The sequence below is a fragment of the Parasteatoda tepidariorum genome, chromosome 11 (genome assembly GCF_982258835.1).
Source record: "Parasteatoda tepidariorum strain Cologne lab strain chromosome 11, Ptep-v5.0, whole genome shotgun sequence".
In the NCBI taxonomy this organism is placed as follows: Eukaryota; Metazoa; Arthropoda; class Arachnida; order Araneae; family Theridiidae; genus Parasteatoda; species Parasteatoda tepidariorum.
The window spans coordinates 2,393,095-2,413,530 of NC_141765.1; the positions used below are offsets into that span (position 1 = coordinate 2,393,095).

A 20,436-nucleotide genomic window follows, 5' to 3' on the forward strand; every position below is an offset into this window, starting at 1 on the left:
ATAAGGCATTTTCCTGATAACAAATTATACTACAATAATATCTTGGGAATCGTGCTAAAGTAAAAAATTAAACAAAGTAGTTTAGTATATTATCAGAAAAAAAATCTACTTGGTATCATAAAGAAAGAGTAAAAGATACAATGAAATAATTAGTGAATAACACGTGGTCAGATAATTAAAAATTTAATTTCACAACTAAGATGTTAGAACGACATTTAAGATACTGAGATATTTTAAGACGCTTAAAAATTTGGCTACGTATTCGACAGCTTTTTATGTTCTGTATCTTTATACTCTTTGTAGTGACTTACAAAACATCAAAACTATTTTAGATAATCTATGTTGAAGTCACGAGAAACAAAAAAAAGACAATCAATAATTTATACTCTTTTTTCAAAAAAAATAGTATGCTTAGTAAATAATCAGCTGTTTTGCATTAAATAATTTTAAACAGCGGAATGTTTTTAATTTCTTAACAAGGTTTTATCCTTAGCTAGCAGATAATATTTCTTTTTAAGAAAACTTGACTATAATTTAGAGAGGAACTTTAGGAAAGAAAATCTAAATTAAAGAACTAAAAAAATTGATTAGTATATTAATGAAGAAATAATAAGCGTAAAAGAGTAAAGAATAAGATTCTTAAAAATGCCAAAATTTACTTAAATAATTGGTAAAATAGTTCTGCGAAACACTTGTGAAACATTTCCGGAAATTTCTTTTAAGATTAAGACGATATAGGGTAAACTAACCAGTGATGGAACACACCCCAGTGAAGTTACATTTCATAGATATTTTTTAAAAATAAGATTTTAAACGTTTTAATGTAGATTGATTGGTAACAGAAGCTTACTACCTAACAATAGGAAGTCATCTAACAATGCATTGAGTTACCTGGTCTCAGAGTCTTCTCTGGAAAAAGTTTTGAATTTGTTAGTATCTGTTCAACGCCTTGTTTCTTTGACACAATTATAAGGTCAGTGGTGGTAGTTATCCGTTTAAAGTACAATTAATTGCATATAATAATGCTTTTTTTCTCATTGTGAAAAAGAGAATTCAAAATATGGTTATTGAAGTTACGTTTTATTTATTTCAAGCATCACAACATAAGCAAGTACTGAGATTAGGGGTGCTTATTAACTGGATTACCAAACGATGAAAAACCAATGAATAAACAAGTGTTCCCTTATTGGGATTTTTTCAAGTTAATGAAAATGAAAGAAAAATATTAATTTTCCTGTACTTTTAGTCATATTATACATCAAAATTATGTTAAAAGTACAAAAAACAACTTCTAGCCAGTGAAGGAACAGGCATGTTTCTTCACTGAGAATAGATTTCCCAGTGAATGAACAGTATGTGTGAAATATGATTTTACATGGATAATTAGTAGTTCTGCGATATAGAGAACACCTAAAATGTTGTATGAATAGTTCCTATAACAATTTCATTTCAAAATGCAAATTTAATTGGTAAATTTATTTAAAGAATTATAATAATAATTTATTAATTATTTATCGTAATAAATGTAGTGATTAGTTATTACATCATACCTTAGACACCTTAATAAGCTATGTTTACTGACTAAATATAATAAAAGCTTGAATAGAAAATTTCTTTGCAGGCCTTTGTGCTAATAATTAGCTAAGTTATTATATTATTGCGGTCTTTAACGTCCAGACGAGAACAGGTAGGAAAAATCCATTTAAAGACAATCATCCAGGTGAAAAATGGGTGAAGTTTTTTTTAAGGCGACATCCACCGATAACTCAGTGCAATGCGAAGATAATTTCAAAAGGTAAAACTTCCCTTAGAGAATAATATTCGAAATACTGGTTTTAAGAACCATAGATGAATCTTTAGGAGGGAAGTAGCCCTGGCATCCTTTTAGAAAGTGATTGCATTTACAATGCGAACGAAACAAGAGTTGAATACTGCCCTTAAACGGGAAAAATCCTTGGCCCTAAAAATTATAAGGATTTATATTCTTAAGTACCTAGGAAAGAAAAAGTACCTCCATTGGTAGTTTTTCTTTACTGAAGAATACTTTGAGATATTACAGAGATATCTTTGAGATATTTCATGAAATGAAACAATGACCGCAGTAACATTTTACAAATATATTGCAAATGTTTCTACCTATGGCTAATTAAAAATGCTATCAAATGCTCTATTTTGCTTGTTTTGGATAGGTATAAATCTCATATCAATTTGAAACTGAGCAAGTTATGTTCATCAAAACAAATTTTCTGGTTTAGTTTTCTACCTAATTCAGGGAAATCTCCCGTTAGATCTTAAAAGAATTGTAAAGCAATATGTCGAGAAAATTTTACATCCGTTTTTAAATAAGATATTGAGGCATCAACTGATGAAGTTAAAATGCTTTTATGAAATGCGATATTTTTCCATTCGATGTAAAAAACGTTGACTTTAACAAATGCATGCAAAACAGACACCAAGAGTTAATGAGCAAGACAACTTATCAACAAAATACATGCTTCGAGAGTAACGATGCACTATTTCTTCAGAAGCTTGAGAAGGAAATCTCACAAGTTATGTTGCAAATTTTTAAAGGAACATTGACGACAGAAAAGTTTAATCTCCCAAATATCCAATAGCCTGTGCTTTTCTCAATATTGAAGAATTTATTTCAAAAAGAACATTTGATTAATCAAATTTTGGCACTGAAGCTGATACAACTAACATTGATAATGAAAGTATCCTGAAAACTGATTTTGATATAAGTCCTCTTGAGGCATTGTTAGTTGCAAAAACAATTGGTTCCATAAGTAAATGGTAAGTACTGCTGAAAACCCACTAGATATAAGTCAACGAGAGATGGGTTTTACTCAAACTTCGAAACTCCTTTTACTCATTTATTATCCAATGAGGAATTCTAGAAATGGCACTGGAAAATCAAAAGAAATTTCGAAGATACATTTACATTGGCCAAAAATTTGGAAAAAAGAGGAAGGTTAAATCAAAGGAAAAAAAATTACTTTTTTGCATTAACTTCAGAAAAAGAACGAAAATTTAAAGAGATTGAAAGAGCTGAAAAAAGAGTTAAAGCAGAAAATATGACGAAGAGAAAAAAAAATACTTAAAAAGATTAAAAAATAGCTTAAAAAAATATGGGGAAAAGAGTAAACAAAAAAGTGATCTAATTATAATAATAATAAAAACATCATCGGATTACACAATGATAAACATTCATAATTTAGAACGGACTATTAAACTGTGAGAAAAAAAATGAAAAACCTTTTTTTTTTAAATTATGTATTCAAACATATTTTACTTTCCTTTCCATGACTGAAAAAAAAGTAACATTTTCCACGTTAACTCTGGTTATATGTTGCAATTCCAAGAAAAATCTTGTTTTTAGACATTTGTGTGGCCTAGGGATTCGTAACGAGCATCAAACATTCTCTAAATTAAGTGTTCATTCACTGGAAAATTTAGTGTTTATTCACTGGTAAGAACTGTTCCTTCACTTGGTTATCTTACTACTTATTATTTAAACCACCAAAACCTTAAAACAATATTATGTAAGTTATCTACATTTTTTTTTTACATAATTTGTATTTAATAACAAATATGTCGACACCATCATTTAGCTAAAATTACAAATTTTGAAATTTTTATAATTTTTTCTTTAAGGCAAGCTAAGCTTAAGTGTTCCTTCATTCGTTAATTTACCCTATAAGATGCTGAAAAATTCGCGATGTTGTGAGAGATGCTTAAAAATGTTGACTACGTATTTTTATTAGTATTTATAAAATGTATATTCAAGAAATTGATAAATATATTATTCCAAATCTATACATACGTATGTATATTATTGAAATTGTATCAGTTATTGAAAAACAAAATCAAAAAATAAAAAATAATCACATTAAATAAGCACAATCTGGTGTATAATCATATTCTATCAGAAGATCATATCATATCTTATTTTATAAAACTAGACATTCCTTGAATAAAGTGTTTTTTATTCAAAATGTTTTATTCAAATTTCTTTACTAAATTGCAAATAAATTATTAAGCGACTAAAAAGGAAACATTGTATTTTATAGTTAGAAAGAAATAAATATAAAAAGATAAGCAAACGATTATTAGCGAAAAAAATATGAATGAAATTTTACACTACGCGCTTCGAAGTCAAGTTCCTCGCAAGTTTATCACATTTTAATATTAATCGCCCAATTTAATCATTTCTTTATTGTCGCCAAATTATTTTTTTAAAAATAATTAATTTTAATTTTTCTCAGCTTCTAATAAATAAAAACAGTTGAATCTTTAGATTTTTCAATTGAAAAATATGTAGATTAATATGGTATAAAAAAATTCATTCCTTATAATTCAAAATTTTTTCATCCACAATTTAATTAAATAATAAAAAATAATTAATAATTATTAAAAATCATTTTTTTCATGAAATTATCTTTGGGTAAATGAGTTTTATGAGTGGGAGCAATTTTCTTTAAATTGCTTTATTAGTTTTGAAAATATGACTAAAAACGTAAAAAGTGAAATTAACATTAAGGGGTACGAACTTTGGATCGCTCTCCTGACCAAACTATGGGGACCATATATCCCAGATTGCGGCTACCCCCTATATTTTGAAGGTTAAAAATCCAAATATGTAAAAAAAAATGCATGTTAATTCAGAGAAAGTACGTTTTTGTGTCTGATTTCGTAACTTAATTACTAGTTAGCACTAATTAATTAGCATATTTGAGGTCAATCCAAGGAATCATTAAGATTGACACTTAGTTCGTGAAAATCCGATCATTAAAACGAAAGTTATTCAGGGTGATTCGTTTTTTTTTTTTTTTTTTTTGCGGACTGTACATAAGTTGAATAATGATAACAGCATATTGAATTTTAAAACACTTCAAAGTAAACCGTATTCAAGGCATTAGTTATTAGGAAAAGCAGTTCGCAAATCGTTTAAACGTCTCCCTACTTCGACAAACAAATTGCTGCTGTGTTAGCAAAGCAAGCTGGATTTGAATTTTCGAAATAGATTAATATAATAATATAAAAAGTTCGTCACTAAGCATTTCAGCTGTACTTAAATCACTAATAAATCAATTTTTCTTCAGAAGTTGCATGGTTTATACTATGCTTGGATTGAAATAAGAAATGGTTGTTTGGATTAATGGGGAAAAAGCTGGCGAAAAATAAATAAACGTAGGAACAATATAACCATGTTTCTAAGACAAGCTGTTTTTGTCAGTAATATCCTAAACTTTCAGCTTCGTTTTCAAACTATTGTGCTTTGCTACCAAAAAATGTATTGTTTTTGTAGGATACCCCTTAGATTCAATGCAAATGCGAATATCATGAAAATTTGATTCTTTTATTTAAATACCTAAATCAAACATTGTGATGGTAAAATTATTTATGTAAATCAGATGAAATTCTAATTGTTGGAAGGGTGCATGTGATATTTGCAAAAATGACTCATTTTTTGTTTTAGATTTCTGGCCTTCTTCTATTATAGATTGGCAACAATGGGAAAAAGATGCTAATTGCCACATAATAAAAAAAAAAATTTCTGATTGCAGATGTGCAGGAGAATTTTTTGAATTTGCTGTTGAATAGTTGGCTAACTTTCAAGAATACACATGGGTTGAAAGAATCCAAGCTGATATTTTCCACAAAAAAAAACATATCTAGTAGTAAAACCCGGGTAGTTTAAGTTGACTTTGCAATGGCATTTTCTTGTGAATATCAAAATGAAGTTCAATCAGTGTATCAGATCTCAATTCAATTTTTCACGGCAGTTGTTTTCTTAGACGGTACTTTCTTCTCAATTACAAACTACAAAAATAAAAATAATGCCTGCATTTTTATTTTAAGACTATTTGAGAAGCGTTTTCAAAATGATTCTTCTTCGATAGAGAAATCTTCTATAGTGATGGACCAAGTAAAGAATTTAAAAATAAATGTATGGAAAATAAATGTAAATGTATGGTAAATAAAAATAAATGTATGGTTGTATTATTTCATCGCATGTCAATCAAATATTAAAATAAATTCCTTAGAAAATATTTTACCAGTGTTAAAGACGACATTGGTGTGCAGTGCAAAAACTTTAGTGCGAATCAAAATGGAAAGTCAATCTAAGAACAGTGCTGTTGTACAAAAAAAGTTGTGTTGTTGTACAGTGTTGTTTACAAAACTAATCAATATACTCATACCTAATACAACAGTATTACATGTGAGCCAAACTGAAGTAGTTTCGTGAGTGCCAGTTGAGTTCGTGGGTTCGAACCGCGCCGACCGAAGACTCCCGTGTAGTAAAGTAATTGATGCACGTTAAATCTGTCGAGTCGCAAAAGTCCTCCATGTTCCCATAACAAATCAATACCTCTGGGGGTACTGAATTGGAGATAGATCGTTCTCTGATTCAGGTCAAAATTATGATCTGTGGAGGAATGAATGGATGTATGAATGCGTCCGCCCTATAAGCGGGTGCGACGTATGGTGTGGCAGAAGTCGAATTCTTGGCCATAGATGGAGCCACCGAAAACAAGAAACGCACACTCTGCCTTAAATTTGCCCGGTTTCGCCAATCAGGCTTGCCCGTGTGGCAAGTGGCATTAGAAACAACATCAACACAACGAAATAGTTTCCTTAATTGAAAAGATCATTCCATGGCAACGGTAATCCAATGCATAAAATCTACGCATGTTATTCAAGTATCTTCAGATACTTGAATAATATAGCTTCACAGATTGTGGCACATAAATAGTCAGTTTGTGTCAGAGTCCCCTTCTGATACTGTAGTCAGTAAAACGCCTATATTTGAAACTGAATGGGCTTGATTAAGGGCACATTATTGAAGCACATGCACATGCTTGTAAGCTGAAAATACAATATTTGTGGAAAATGATTGAATAAGATACATATTTTATGTTTCTTGACAGAAATGATTTTGAGGAAATAGATGTGCCAATAAATGGCTCTGTTTTATTCACTAAACCTGCCTTAAGAAGGAGTAAAACTTTCTTTCCAAATGATTAACTACTTCATTTGTTAAAATTAATTGTTTTTTGTCAGTTAATTTAAAATAATTAAATGTTTTAGAGCAGCTTTTATGACTTTTCAGTTGAAATATTTACAAAGGGTAACACGCGTAGCGTACTGTCAACGCGCGTAACATGCCAATTTCACTAAATTACGAAGTTTTTACAGTTGGAAAAGATTTTAAAAAATCATTAAACACATCTTTGATATTGAATCTCTTCATGAAATAAAATATATTAATTTTGCACATTTATACTACAATTAAATGATTTTATTCAATTAAATGATTTTATTCACTGTCTCAAATATCTAACATTATAAAGGGTAACAAAATTCCAGAATATTTTTTTTTCCTACATCAAATTAATTTGCACCTTCAATCTTCATGTGGCGAACTTCAAACACATGTAGATTTAACAACCAATTGAAAAAGACATAAATACTTAAAAATTTTATTATAATAAGCGTTAAAGTTTAAATATGTCGTGTAACACACGTGACAAAAGAATCTCTCTTCAGAGTTCAAATATAGATCCATCATAAAGGAGAACTATCTGTATCAAGCAATTAAAAAATGTGTCAAAATTTTTGATACTTATTTATTATTTACTTATGAATTTTACATGCAGAGGATGTTTCGTAAAGACTGCCCTTAATACGTATTTTCTGACTTATCATCAAAAATGAAAACAGTAAAGTGTCGCAAATTAATATTACAATAGTAAAAACAAAACCACTTTCGAAATCTTACAAATCATGGTACAGGAAGACGAAAGTAATAAATAAGATGAGTATGATTGAAGGAGAGAACAGAAGTTAAAAGACGATTACAAATCGAAGCACCTTCAAGTTCCAGACACCAATTAAATCTGTTTTGCTGTTTATTTCATCTGCCTAGCATTACTGTAATTTATAAAAAAAATCATTATCTTTCTCTTTTTTCGTTGGATAATTAAATATTAATTTGCGACTCCCAGCGTGAATACATCTTGTTTTCATTTTTGACAAGGATTTTAAGAATTCGTATTAAGAACGGTCTTTATAGAACACTAAGTATCATGAAATTGGAAGCAAACTTGATGCAATCGAAATACAATCAAAATATTGTTAGTGCTCATATATTGTTATAAGAAACATAAAAAGAAAGTTTAAGAAAATTAGTTGAAAAAATGCCTAAAAATGTACTGGAATTAAACTTTTATTAAACTTTGTTTATTTTTTATGTTTTATATTATTTTTTAAAATATTTGAATCTCTAAGAATTTTTCATTTTCGTTTTTATTGAAGTATATATATTTATATCTATATATCCAAATATCTATATTTAGATATATAGATATGTGTCAATGTGTCATCAATGTGTAATACCTAATAGAACAGTAATTTGGATAGGCCTTTTATAAGTTATAAAACTTTTTACAATATGTTATGCCTGTGAGACATACTTTTGCATTTTTAGGAAATTTTTTGTCAGTAACTCTAATATGAGTACTAATTGATATCTAGACAATTAAATGATTGCTCTGATTTTTAGCTGTGCTGAGCAAAAAATATATTTTTTTTCAAAAATGCGCAAAATAAAAAAGCGTTACAAATTTAATTTAAGAACTGTAAATTTTTTTATAGAAAAAAAAAAGTTGTGACATGACTAATTTTTGAAAAAAAATTGATTGTCTATCTATTGTTCATGTCTATCTAGTGAGCTTTCTAGAAGCTTTATTTATTTTTCTTTTATTTAAAACAAATTGTTCCTTAAAAAGTAAACCAAGAGAGATTGTTTTTGCCTTCATAGTTTGCCGTATATATTTTTTTTACAAAAACTACTTACAAAAATCTTAGTAATTAATAAAATTTTTTAAAAATGCGAAAAATAAAAAAGCGTTAAAAATTTGAAAACTGCAAATTTTTTAAAATTTAAAAAAAAAATTAGCGATATAACTAATTTTTGAAAAAAATTTACTGTATATCTAATGTGAATGTCTATCTGGTGAGCTTTCTAAAAGTTTTATTTATTTTGCTTTTATTTAAAACAAATTGTCCCTCAAAAAGTAAAACAAGAAAGATAGTTTTTGCCTTCATAGTTTGCCGTATATTTTTTTTTAAAAAAAACTACGAAAAAAATCCTTGTAATTAATAAAATGTTGATTTTAACCGCACTCCGAAATCACTAATCTACGCGAAGAAAAAGTTTCTTAAGAAGCTCGTTCTGAATTTTAAAAAAAATAGGAAATATTCAACCTACCAGTCTGAGGATAGAAATGATCAATGGTCAAAAATATTAGTTACTTTCTCCCACTACTTGCATAAGCGATAATATTCTCTTTACATCACACACTGTTTTATCTTTAAGTGTGCACGTGAAACATTGTCCTGCTTTCTCTATTGGTAAAAATAATCTCAATTAAAATAAAGGTGAACATTATCAATCTTTTTTTGTTTTTTATTTGTATAAATATATTTGGTTAATTTTTTATTTTTTTTTATTTTTTCTTAATCAGTATCAGATTTACTTTCAAAAATTAAGAAGAAAAAAACTGTGATATTTTAAGAAACTATTTCTAAATTTGTGGAAAACAGTTTATTTATTATCAATGCTGGCTAAGGTTGTAGCGGAGGATGAACGCTGTATTCACACTGGTTTTATGATAAAACTCATTTTTTTCGTTATTTTCCGACTTTATTATCAATTGCAAATTTTTATTTTTTTTATGTTTATCTCTAAAACCTGGATGAAATAAAAATGAATTTATGTGTATGTTGCTTGTATTTTGTGATAATTCTTTTTGTTTTTTTATTCATTTAGCATTAGAGTAAATTTATTAAATATATAAATTTAAAATGAATAGGAAAAATCTTATCTTAAAGTGGCTGTAATTTTGAGAATTTTAAATAAAATGCTGTTAGAAACTCGTTTTATAGCATTTTCGCACATTATTTTCATAAATAAATTAATAAAATACTAAAAAAATGTTAAAATTTTTAACATTCCCCGATTAAAAAATTTCACACAACACTGGAGCGACTGCAATTATTTCCTGTAAGACACAAAATTGGGGAAAAAACAGAAGAAGCTAAAAATGAACAACACAACTGTTTAGATCAGTTAAATTTAAACAAGCAAAATATAGTGCAAAACAAAAAAATAAAAATAAATAAATAAAGAAGAATTTTCTTACATTTACTTTTTTTAAAAAAAACATTAATTTACTGTAATTTATTTTAGTTTAATGAAGAGTTTTTATATCTGTATGTCTTTTATTATAATAATTATTTTTAAATAAGATTATTGTTCTCCTTACTTTTCTAAAAACAATAAGTATACTTAGATAAATTAGTATGCGTTCTTGTATTATTTTTAGTTCACTGCACATTTTCGTTAAATAATAACAATTATCTATAGTCAATGAGGAAGAGAACATGAAGATGGACTGAAGGTATCCGCTTCTTCGTTTATTTGTGATAAATAAGTGTACAACGATTCTAAATTTATTTATTTTATTTGGTGACCCATTTTAATCGAAAAATATAAATTATATGTAATGATTTGCAAACATCATCTAAATATAATAAAAGTGTCACTTTTGTATTGTGTTTGACATTTCTAATATTTTATTTTATGATTTGATTGTTTTCTAATATATTCTCCGTAATCTTCTTAGCATATGATAAGAGTATATATTTTTTCATTTTACAGTCACATATTATCTCTTCTGACCTACTTTCGCATGCTAATATCAACGAGCAGAAGAGTTTGATAATCCAATGCATAAATAAAGATATTAGATGATAAAAAATCTCAATAAGTGTTATCCTATTCATAAAAAGTAACAAATTTGTGTCAGTTATCAGTCCAAGGTTATGCCATCAATTTTATCAATATTATCACATTTAAGTTGTTTATTAAAATACAAATAAATTTCATTCAAGGTGATTTACTGGAATCTACCGGAATAAGAGCTAAATCACCCCGAATTACTTCTAATCACATTTTGGTGAACTAATAAAGGAAGAACATGGGAGGTTTAACCTAATCTATTTCGTAGATATAAATATATATATATATATATATATATATATATATATATATATATATATATATATATATATATATATATATATATATATATATATATATATATATATATATATATATATATATATATATATATATATATATATATATATATATATATATATATATATATATATATATATATATATATATATATATATATATATATATATATATATATATAGATAGATAGATAGATGTTACAGTTAAAGTATTAAATCCGTTATTTTATAGAATACCTAGTTATTTCATAGAATAACGATCTGCAGCCCGTTAAAGTGTAAAATAATCAATATCATGTATCTCGCACGACAAATACATTTACCTTCCACCCCTAATTGTAATTAAAAAATGTTCGTGTAAAACCCAGTGTGTCAACAAAAAATGTTTTTGTTTTAGAAATAATGTTCTTTGTAATTCCAAGTGTCATTTCAGTAATCCTTGCTGTAACAAATGATTTTATGGTACGTTTCCATAAATACCATTTATACGCTGCATGAATTAGATAAATTGCTTCTTTTTCATTTTAATTGTCTATCATTAGTTTATTTACAGAATACCTAGTTAAAGTGTCAAATTAATAACATATTACACACTTTACATATATATATATATATATATATATATATATATATATATATATATATATATATATAATAAATAAATAAATACAAGAAAACATGAAGAAAGTTAAGAAAAACAATTAGTTTCATTTATTGCGCTTAGGCTGCAAGTAAACAGAACTCATTAGATAAGTTCAAAATGAAGGATAAAACAAAGAAAAAAACAAAGAAAAATTATAGACAAATGAAAGAAAAGGGGGGAAATAATAAGTAAAAAATAACAAACAACAGTTTATATAATTAAAAAAAAAAAAAAAGATGAAATTTTATTTAAAAAACCGGAAAAATAAAACCGAAAAAAAAAGATATAATCTTTTCTTCAGCCCACACGATTATATCCGCAAATATTATATATAATATATATATAATATTATACATAAATATTTACTTATTATTTCCCCCCTTTTTTTTCATTTGTCTATAATTTTTCTTTGTTTTATTCTTCATTTTGAACTTATACATATATATATATATATATATATATATATATATATATATATATATATATATATATATATATATATATATATATATATATATATATATATATATATATATATATATATATATATATATATATATATATATATATATATATATATATATATATATATATATATATATATATATATATATATATATATATATATATATATATGTATATATATATATATATATATATATATATATATATATATATAGAAATAAATATCAGAGGGGTAAATCCGTGTACCTCGATTTTGGTGAAATTAATCCTGTTTCTGGAGGACAAACTCTGAATTACACCTTAATAATCAAGAAAAACCATATTGGCATTTTGTTGTTGATTAGTTCATGAAGACTGTACACTGTACATAGGTTTGTTTTACAATGTCAACTCTCAAATGTTCTCTTGTTCTTAAGCTATCCTTTTCATTTCTGCTACAAAAAATACTTTCAGTCCATGTTATATGCCTACTAAAGATCCTAATAAACAATAAGGATTTAGCAGGATATAATCACTGCTATTGGGATAAAATCGGGTAGTCTGGCTTCATGTGTGTCGAACAACATCCAAGGCTGAACTAAGCTTTGACGGGCCAAAATTTAATGCACAAAAACTTTATTTTTATATCACTCTTTTTTCAAAATTATACTTTTTATATTGATAAAAAGAAATTCTCTGACAAATTTTCTTTTTCTCTCTGCCATTTTTTATTACTAAACACTATATTTTTTGTAAAGAATTTATCTCTCAGCTGTCCCCTTAGACGGATGTCCCCTTAGTACGGCTTTGACTACAGCTAAATTACTTACATAATTTTCTTAAATTGTTAAATAAAATAGAAATGTCTGCTACTTCTAATCTGCTAAATTATAGAGTTTATAAATTTCCCATAGAATTAACATGTGTACTTTATTTAACCCCGCTATTTGATTAAACCAGGGTTGTTTGACTGGAAAAAAAATCTTTTATAAAAAAGTAGTATATCTACGACATTTTGAGAATATATCGTATACAACTAAGCAACGAATACAGTTTCAAAATCGAATCCCATTACTACCCTACTTTTCCTCATTTAAAGAATATTGGGAATCTGGGAACAGTAACGTTAACAACAGCTAAGTATAAATTCTAATTATATTTGAGTTATACACTCCAAGTATTATGCAATATACTTTTCCATTTAAGTCAATATAATTTTTTTCATCGAAATTTAGGACATTGCAGTATCTTAAACAATAAATATGGCAGAAAAACCGTTTTCGCTGGGTTCGTTAAATTTTTTGAACAGTCCTATATTTCATGTGTAGGAAAATAACATTTTGTTACAGAAATATTTCATAAAAAATTTTAAAAAAAATTGCGAAATTATTTTAAGATTGGATAAATAAGTTTAAAACAATTATATTTTCTATTTCTTGTTAAAACAATAGCGTGGTTTCGTATGTTACTCTTTTCGACATGCACCAAAACACTATATAAAATTTTATAAAAATTTTTCCAGTAAAAATATAACTTATTTATTATTCCTATTTGTAAAGAATGTTATCAAGTAACCGTCCGATTTAAATTCTATACTATTATTTTTATTTGCAAACACGTAGATACTATTTTAAAAAAAAGAAAAGAAAGGCAAACCAGAAAGTTGGCCTTTCTGGTTGGAAAAATTATTTTTTAAGACATTTATATGTTATTGACTTTTGCAATAATTTATGTTAATTTCTGTCAATGGACAGAATTATAAAATCACTCTAAAATTTTTGCGGTGAATTAAATTTAAACAAAAGTGTTGTCAGAGTTTAAAACTTATTGTTATACTCCCCCCTTTCGAGAATTGCCCTTAAACATTTACTTAGCTGATGCTAAAGCCAGATTACAGCATGGTATGAAGCATTATCACAGTTTGTTTCCATCCATCAGCTATATGGGTCATTCTCACAAAAACTGTCATTTTTCAGTTCATAAAATCCCGAAAAATAAAGTGAATAAAAAGCTCTGAAACTTTTTATATTAATAGAAATATGTAATGGCATTATAAAGAAAGTATATATCCTATAAATTATACTTAATATTTAAATTAATTAATTTTTTAAATAATTAATTTATAATTAATTAATTTATAATAATTAATTAAATAAATAAATAAATTAATTAATTGGTTAATTTTTTTTAATTAATTAATAAATAAATTAATTAATCTCACTATTTAAAAAGTGAGGGAAGGACACTAATAGTGAGGAAATGATATTTTATTTGAATACATGTTTTTATCTAAGTTACATCTACCTAAAGTTTGAAAATGATAACATACTAAGTATATCTAATATTTATTATAATTTAGTTTTATATATTTAATAGTTTTTACAGGTTTGGGAAATAAAATTAGCTGGCACGATTGAACAAAAAAAAATTTAATAATATACTCATCTTGAATCATTCCCTCACTTCAGCATCATTCCCTCACTTTATACACTAGTGAGGGAATGACAAATTTAATAAAATTTTAAAATAACAGTTAGGCCTAATTAATTTCTGAATTCAATCACCTACAATTATATTCATACAAGAAAGCAACATATATTTATCCACTTTCTCGATGAAGTTGTATTTTATTTTACTCTAAAAAATGACATGAGGGAATGACAAATGTAAAAATTTTTACCTGGTTTGATTCATTCAAATTTATTCCACAGCAAAGCTTCTTTAAGTTGAAGTTGGAAACATACTGCAATTTTGTTCTATGATGCCAGTTGTTAATTGCTAAAGTTTTTATTGAAATATTTTTATTCTAAGAAGATTGCAGGTGATAAGAACATTGTTGTGAGGGAATGATGCGAAACACTAGGGACCAAGTTTAAAATAGTGCTGTGTTAATATTTTTATCAGAAATTAAATTTAAAATTGATTTTCTGAATTCTATATTTCAATATTCTGAAATAAAAAATACGAATTTGTAAAAAAATTTTTATTATTTCAGAAATATTTTTTTTCTTTTTTTAAATCAGCAGTGGGGACAAGTGAGGGAATGACATATTGGTATATTTTAATTACCTAAAATAAATAAAAAATAAAAATTTATAATTTTATTTTTATTCTTTTGTTAGCCTGCATTCTGATGGACACTTTCCTTGAAAAAATTTTTTTCGCAAGTTGTAAAACAAACATAAAATATACTGGGGACATGAAAATGACTGTTTTGGTGAGAATGACCCATATACAAATAAATTCAAGAAAAAATTACATGCAAAAATATTTTCATCCAGAAAATTATTTTTTCTTGTTACTTTTTCTTTTCAGTGCTATCTGACATTTAAAATCATAAAAAACGGGTTACCTCTTTGTGTACTTTAATAAGCTAAAGCCCAGTGAACTAAATATTAACTTTTAATTTTAATTTTTTTCTTATTTTTTTTTTCAGAAGATAGATATTAAGGGAGGTTTGACCCAGTGTACAAAGTCAAGGTTTCTGGTAGATATCCCTGATTATATACCCAATCCTCATTTTAATCACCAAATATACCCAATCCTCATTTAGATTAACTTTTTAATAACACTATAGGGAACACATTTTTTGTTGCATGCGTACAAATACTTTATCTTACTTAATTTGGGTGTGGGAATTTCAAATGAGAAACAAGTTTTGCTCCTATAGCTACAGGTTTTTTTTAAATCACATTTTTAGTCTATTTTTTGTCGAAATGTACTAGTTTAAAAACGTTATATATAACAGGAGGTTACTCAAATTTGCGACAAACTTCCAGAGGAATTGGGACACATCATCAGGATTAAAACTGCATAGGAACTCATCCATGGAAATGTCATCTTACGCGGCTAGGGGCGCTTCTTTATTATGAACTGTTCAGAAGCCCACGAAGAAACAGAGGCATATTATGGAATTTCCGAGTATTGGTTCCTATTCAATTTTAATCCTGGTGATGTGTCCTAACTCCCCTAAAAGTTTGTCTCAGTATTTACGCGACCCCTTGTAATATATAATGTTTTTAAACTTGCATATTTTGATTTAAAAAGAAATAGACTAAAAATGTCATTTAAATAAAATAAATAGAAAAAATGGTAGGTTGGAAAGAGTAACCAATAACAGATTTGTAATAATCGAGACGAAAGTATTTAACATCTATCAAATACCTTATGCAACAGAAAACAAGTAAGCTTATTCCCCAATGTAATCCAGTAATTACTATTAATTTTTAACTTATTAAAAGTCATTTATTAATATCTATTTATCAATAGTTTCAATAATTTTCTGCGTTCTTTTTCAATAATTCAATTTTACATAGGCGCAAATACGTTCAATTGTAATAAATTAAGTTTGTGATATGTTATTAAAAAATTAATAATATTCAATAATACAATACAATTAATAATAAGTAAAATTTTTCTCACATAATTATAAATTATTTGTCTAAATAATTTTCATAAGATCAAAAACTTTTTTTTTCTTTTAACATATAGGGCATATTTTTTAACAAGCTGGAGTAAAAATTGAGCCAATTTTGCACAGTTTTATACGTAGAATACTTTTATGCGTTTGATTTTTTATGTTTGGTCATTAGTAAATGATTAAAATAATCATTATGCAACTTAATAATTTCTAATTTGGTATAATTAACAATAATAGGTATAATTCAACGATTCGAAACAAAACATTTCTTACGCACCGTATTTTTATTTATTAAAAAAATAATAATAATTACGCTAGATTGATCAGTTAGTAGGTAGTTAAAATTATCTCTTTACAATTAAAAAATTTTTTAAGTAGCTTAAATTAACAATGGTAGAACAATTCCAAACATACATTTATTATTTCATTTAGCATTATTATTCTCTCTTCAATTAATAAATAAATAAATAATAATAATAAAGTAAGGATATTCGGGTTAAATATAATTTATTGTGACAAGCAGTAGATAATTAAAATAATCTTTGCTCATTTTAAGAGTTTATAAATAATTGAAATGATCAGTGATAGAACAATTCGAAACAAAATATTTCTTTCATTCCGTATTTTTATTCTCTTCTTATTAAAATATTAATGAAGAAAAGTTATCAGGTTAAATGTAATTTATCGAAGCAAATAGTAAATAAATGATCACTACGCATTTTAATAGTTTTTAAAAAATGTTCAAAACAAAATATTGATAACAATAAAAAAGAATTCGAATCAAAATAATTGTTTTCATCCAGTATTTTTATTCTCTCTTTAAAAGATAATAATAAATTAAAGCATATCAGGTTACATCAAATTAATATGAATTAAAAATATTATTTGCATCCACTAGTGTGTTTCTGCAACGAAACTGTTGGGGGTTCTTTTGATATCATTCGGTTACAGTTAACCGGTAGTTTTAAAATTGCTAGAGGCCATCTCCAACAGATTCGTTTTACAAAAGCACATAACATTGAAATGTTGATTGAATATTTTACCTGTGAAGTAGAAAACGATCTCATTAATCGAATGATCATTTTGACAATCTAGGATGGGCCAATAACGCTATATTTTTTGTTTACCTATAAATGTTATAGCTTTCTTCCATTAAAAACCATTCCTCTAGAAATATTCGCCAACGTGTAAGTTCTTATGGAAAATGTAGGTCAATAAACTTGCACCTGGGTAGACGTCAAACCGCTTTCTAAACACAGAACTATAGTGCATAATGCAATACGTCAAAAACTTTTTTCCATAAACTAACTTTGGTTAAATATTAATTTCATTTCTTTTATTTAAAATTTCCCTTCACCAATAACTCGTGTAGAATTCTGTTATTTTTTTTTTTTTTTTAATCAATCTAAAGTTTACTTTGAAATGGGTTTTTTCAACTGATTTTCTTATTTTGGTTGTCGTCTATTTCAAATTTAATTGGCTTAATAATTCTATTAAACATTAAATTATGATTAAATGAAAAACAAAAGGGGTATTTTTATAACTTCCTCTCTGTTATTAAAATTAACTGCCTTCGAATTGATCGAATTTTTTAATCCTTCCCTGATTATCAAGGTAAATAAAAAAAGTAAAAAAAAAAATTTTAAAAGAAAAAAAAAATTAAAGTTGCATTATGCTTCTTTCCTTGAAAAAAATAATTTAAAAGATGCTACTATATTGTATCAGTTTTACAATTCTAGATCCAATAGCTAAAAAATTGTAAATAATGTATCAAGAAACTGTCTTACAATACTGCTGCCTATTGTCTTCTGAAAAAAAAAGAGCTAATTGAACAAAAATATTTGGATTACGCTAGCATTTTGTATTAATACATAAGAGTATCAATAAGATATTTCAACAATGCCTGTACTAGGTTAACTAAGAAACTTTAAAAAAAAAAAAAATGTTTCAGTAACAGAAATATTCCATTTTTGAAAACTGAAATAGGGAAAATTTGGACATGGCCTTATCCTAAATTATCCTTTGAATAAAAAGCGAAATATCCTAAGTTTTTCGCTTTTTATTCAAAGCATCTAACTGAATAAAATTCCTGAAATTTTTATTTGAATGTTAAATTAGATCTATAGTTCAACCTGATCAAATAAAATTTCATAAAATAAAGAAAACTCTGATAAAATAAAGAGAAATAATATTTCTTCCGAATGAAATATTTTAAAAAAAAATTTAATCGATACAATAACTTTTATACAGAGCAACTTACAGGAGTTTTAAAACCAAGGTGCCTAAGTAGTTTTATATTTAATATATTTGAAACTTTTATTAAATTTAATTAGTTGATGGGATTTAAAAACAAAATGCACAAATAAAACTTTGAGCGTGCATTTTCGCATAGAGCTGTAGGTTTCATGTACCAGTGCTTTACAGTTGAAGTACTGTAACCAATTTTTCCAGAGATTTGGTCTTGACCTAGCCTGTAGCTTATGCCTTTTTTACTATGTACCCGATTATGACGAGGTCCATATTTTATCCAGTTACGACGTTTAATAGATAAGAAGAGTTGTCATAGTTTAAACTTGATGCAAAATATGTTTTATTAGTTTAAAATAATAGCTTATTGTGATGTTATCAGGTGTTAAACTTACCGAAACTAAATCTTCAAGCAATACCAAACCAGATTAAAGTTTTTAATGAAAAAATTTTCTAAGCAATTGTTCAAAACATTAGTATGGACAAAGAAAAAAAAATAGCCAACACTTCTTTCATTCATATTTTAATAATATGGTGACTATCTGCAACTAGTTTCATGTGATTTCTAATAAATGACAGCAGTAATCTAGTCAGGAGTACCGAATTCCCGTTTTATCCAACTCTCCTCTAAAAGAGGGCATTTAATAATGATGTCATTTTGAAATTTTTGTTTAAAAAAAATGGTGCCTCAACAATTATGCATGAAACTTTTGAACAGCCATTAGAATTAATTTTATGCCATCATTTATCACGAATTTTTATATTCTAATGTAAAATGTTAGATCAACGGGAAAATGATTAATTAATTGCTGCATAAAAGTTCTTGTTTTATTTTTCATTCATTTTGTATCAAATCAGTAAAACTTATTGTAAAGACGTGAACAAAATATGCTTCGCAAAATAGAACAAATATGCTTAAACAAAATATGCTTCACGTTATTGCAAAAAACTACTTTAAAGTCCGGGTTTGAAAAAGATCACATTATCAAGGGAACGCTTGAAATAAGCTGTTATTGTTAACGTAATGAGTCGGAGAGAGCGTTGTACCTTGCTACATTGACAATATCTAAGAATCTAATATTAACATTCCTAATTATGACTTTTTTGTTCCAATTTCAAATTATGACTGTTTTATTCCAATTTCAAATTATGATCTTTTATTTCCAATTATGACTTTAATTAATGGATATCACAGCGAAAGTTAGCATCCGAAGTATTAACTTAGGAAATGAATTGGTGAAAGTGAGAGCATTTTATCACTTAAAAGTTTATCTTTCTTTTGACAAGATAGTAAATAGATTTGAGCAGTTTTCAAAAAGTGGGAGCATAACACAGATCACGATTTTAAGCTCTAACAACTATCAAGTTTAAATTTATTTCACTATAAACATTTAAATTTTTTTTATTAATCTGCCCAGTGATAAGAATTTATAAAACTTAATGTAAAAGTTTTCTATAAATATCTTACCGATCAAAAGGGCCAGTTTTGGACATTCATGATGTTGACTGAGCTAATATAACACCGAAAAAAAAATAGCGTCTAGACATTTACAAATAAAAAGAGTATAAAGCGTAA

The 20,436-nt window shown here is 26.4% G+C and overlaps 1 protein-coding gene across 2 annotated transcripts in view; it reads right to left on the reverse strand.

Annotated features, from left to right (window-relative positions):
• Positions 1 to 17,868, reverse strand: part of LOC107446985 (cytosolic 10-formyltetrahydrofolate dehydrogenase) — a 72,817-nt gene extending 54,949 nt beyond the window's left edge. Inside the window, exon 1 of one of the 2 annotated variants that reach the window (XM_087154988.1) lies at positions 17,657 to 17,868. In XM_087154988.1, coding sequence (XP_087011114.1) covers positions 17,657 to 17,695 — 39 coding nt within the window. In that variant the 5' untranslated portion in view covers positions 17,696 to 17,868. Of the gene's footprint in view, positions 1 to 9,274; positions 9,414 to 17,656 lie in introns of those variants that run through there. The other variant, XM_087154989.1, reaches the window with a different exon arrangement.
• Between the last annotated feature and the right edge of the window lie 2,568 nt (positions 17,869 to 20,436).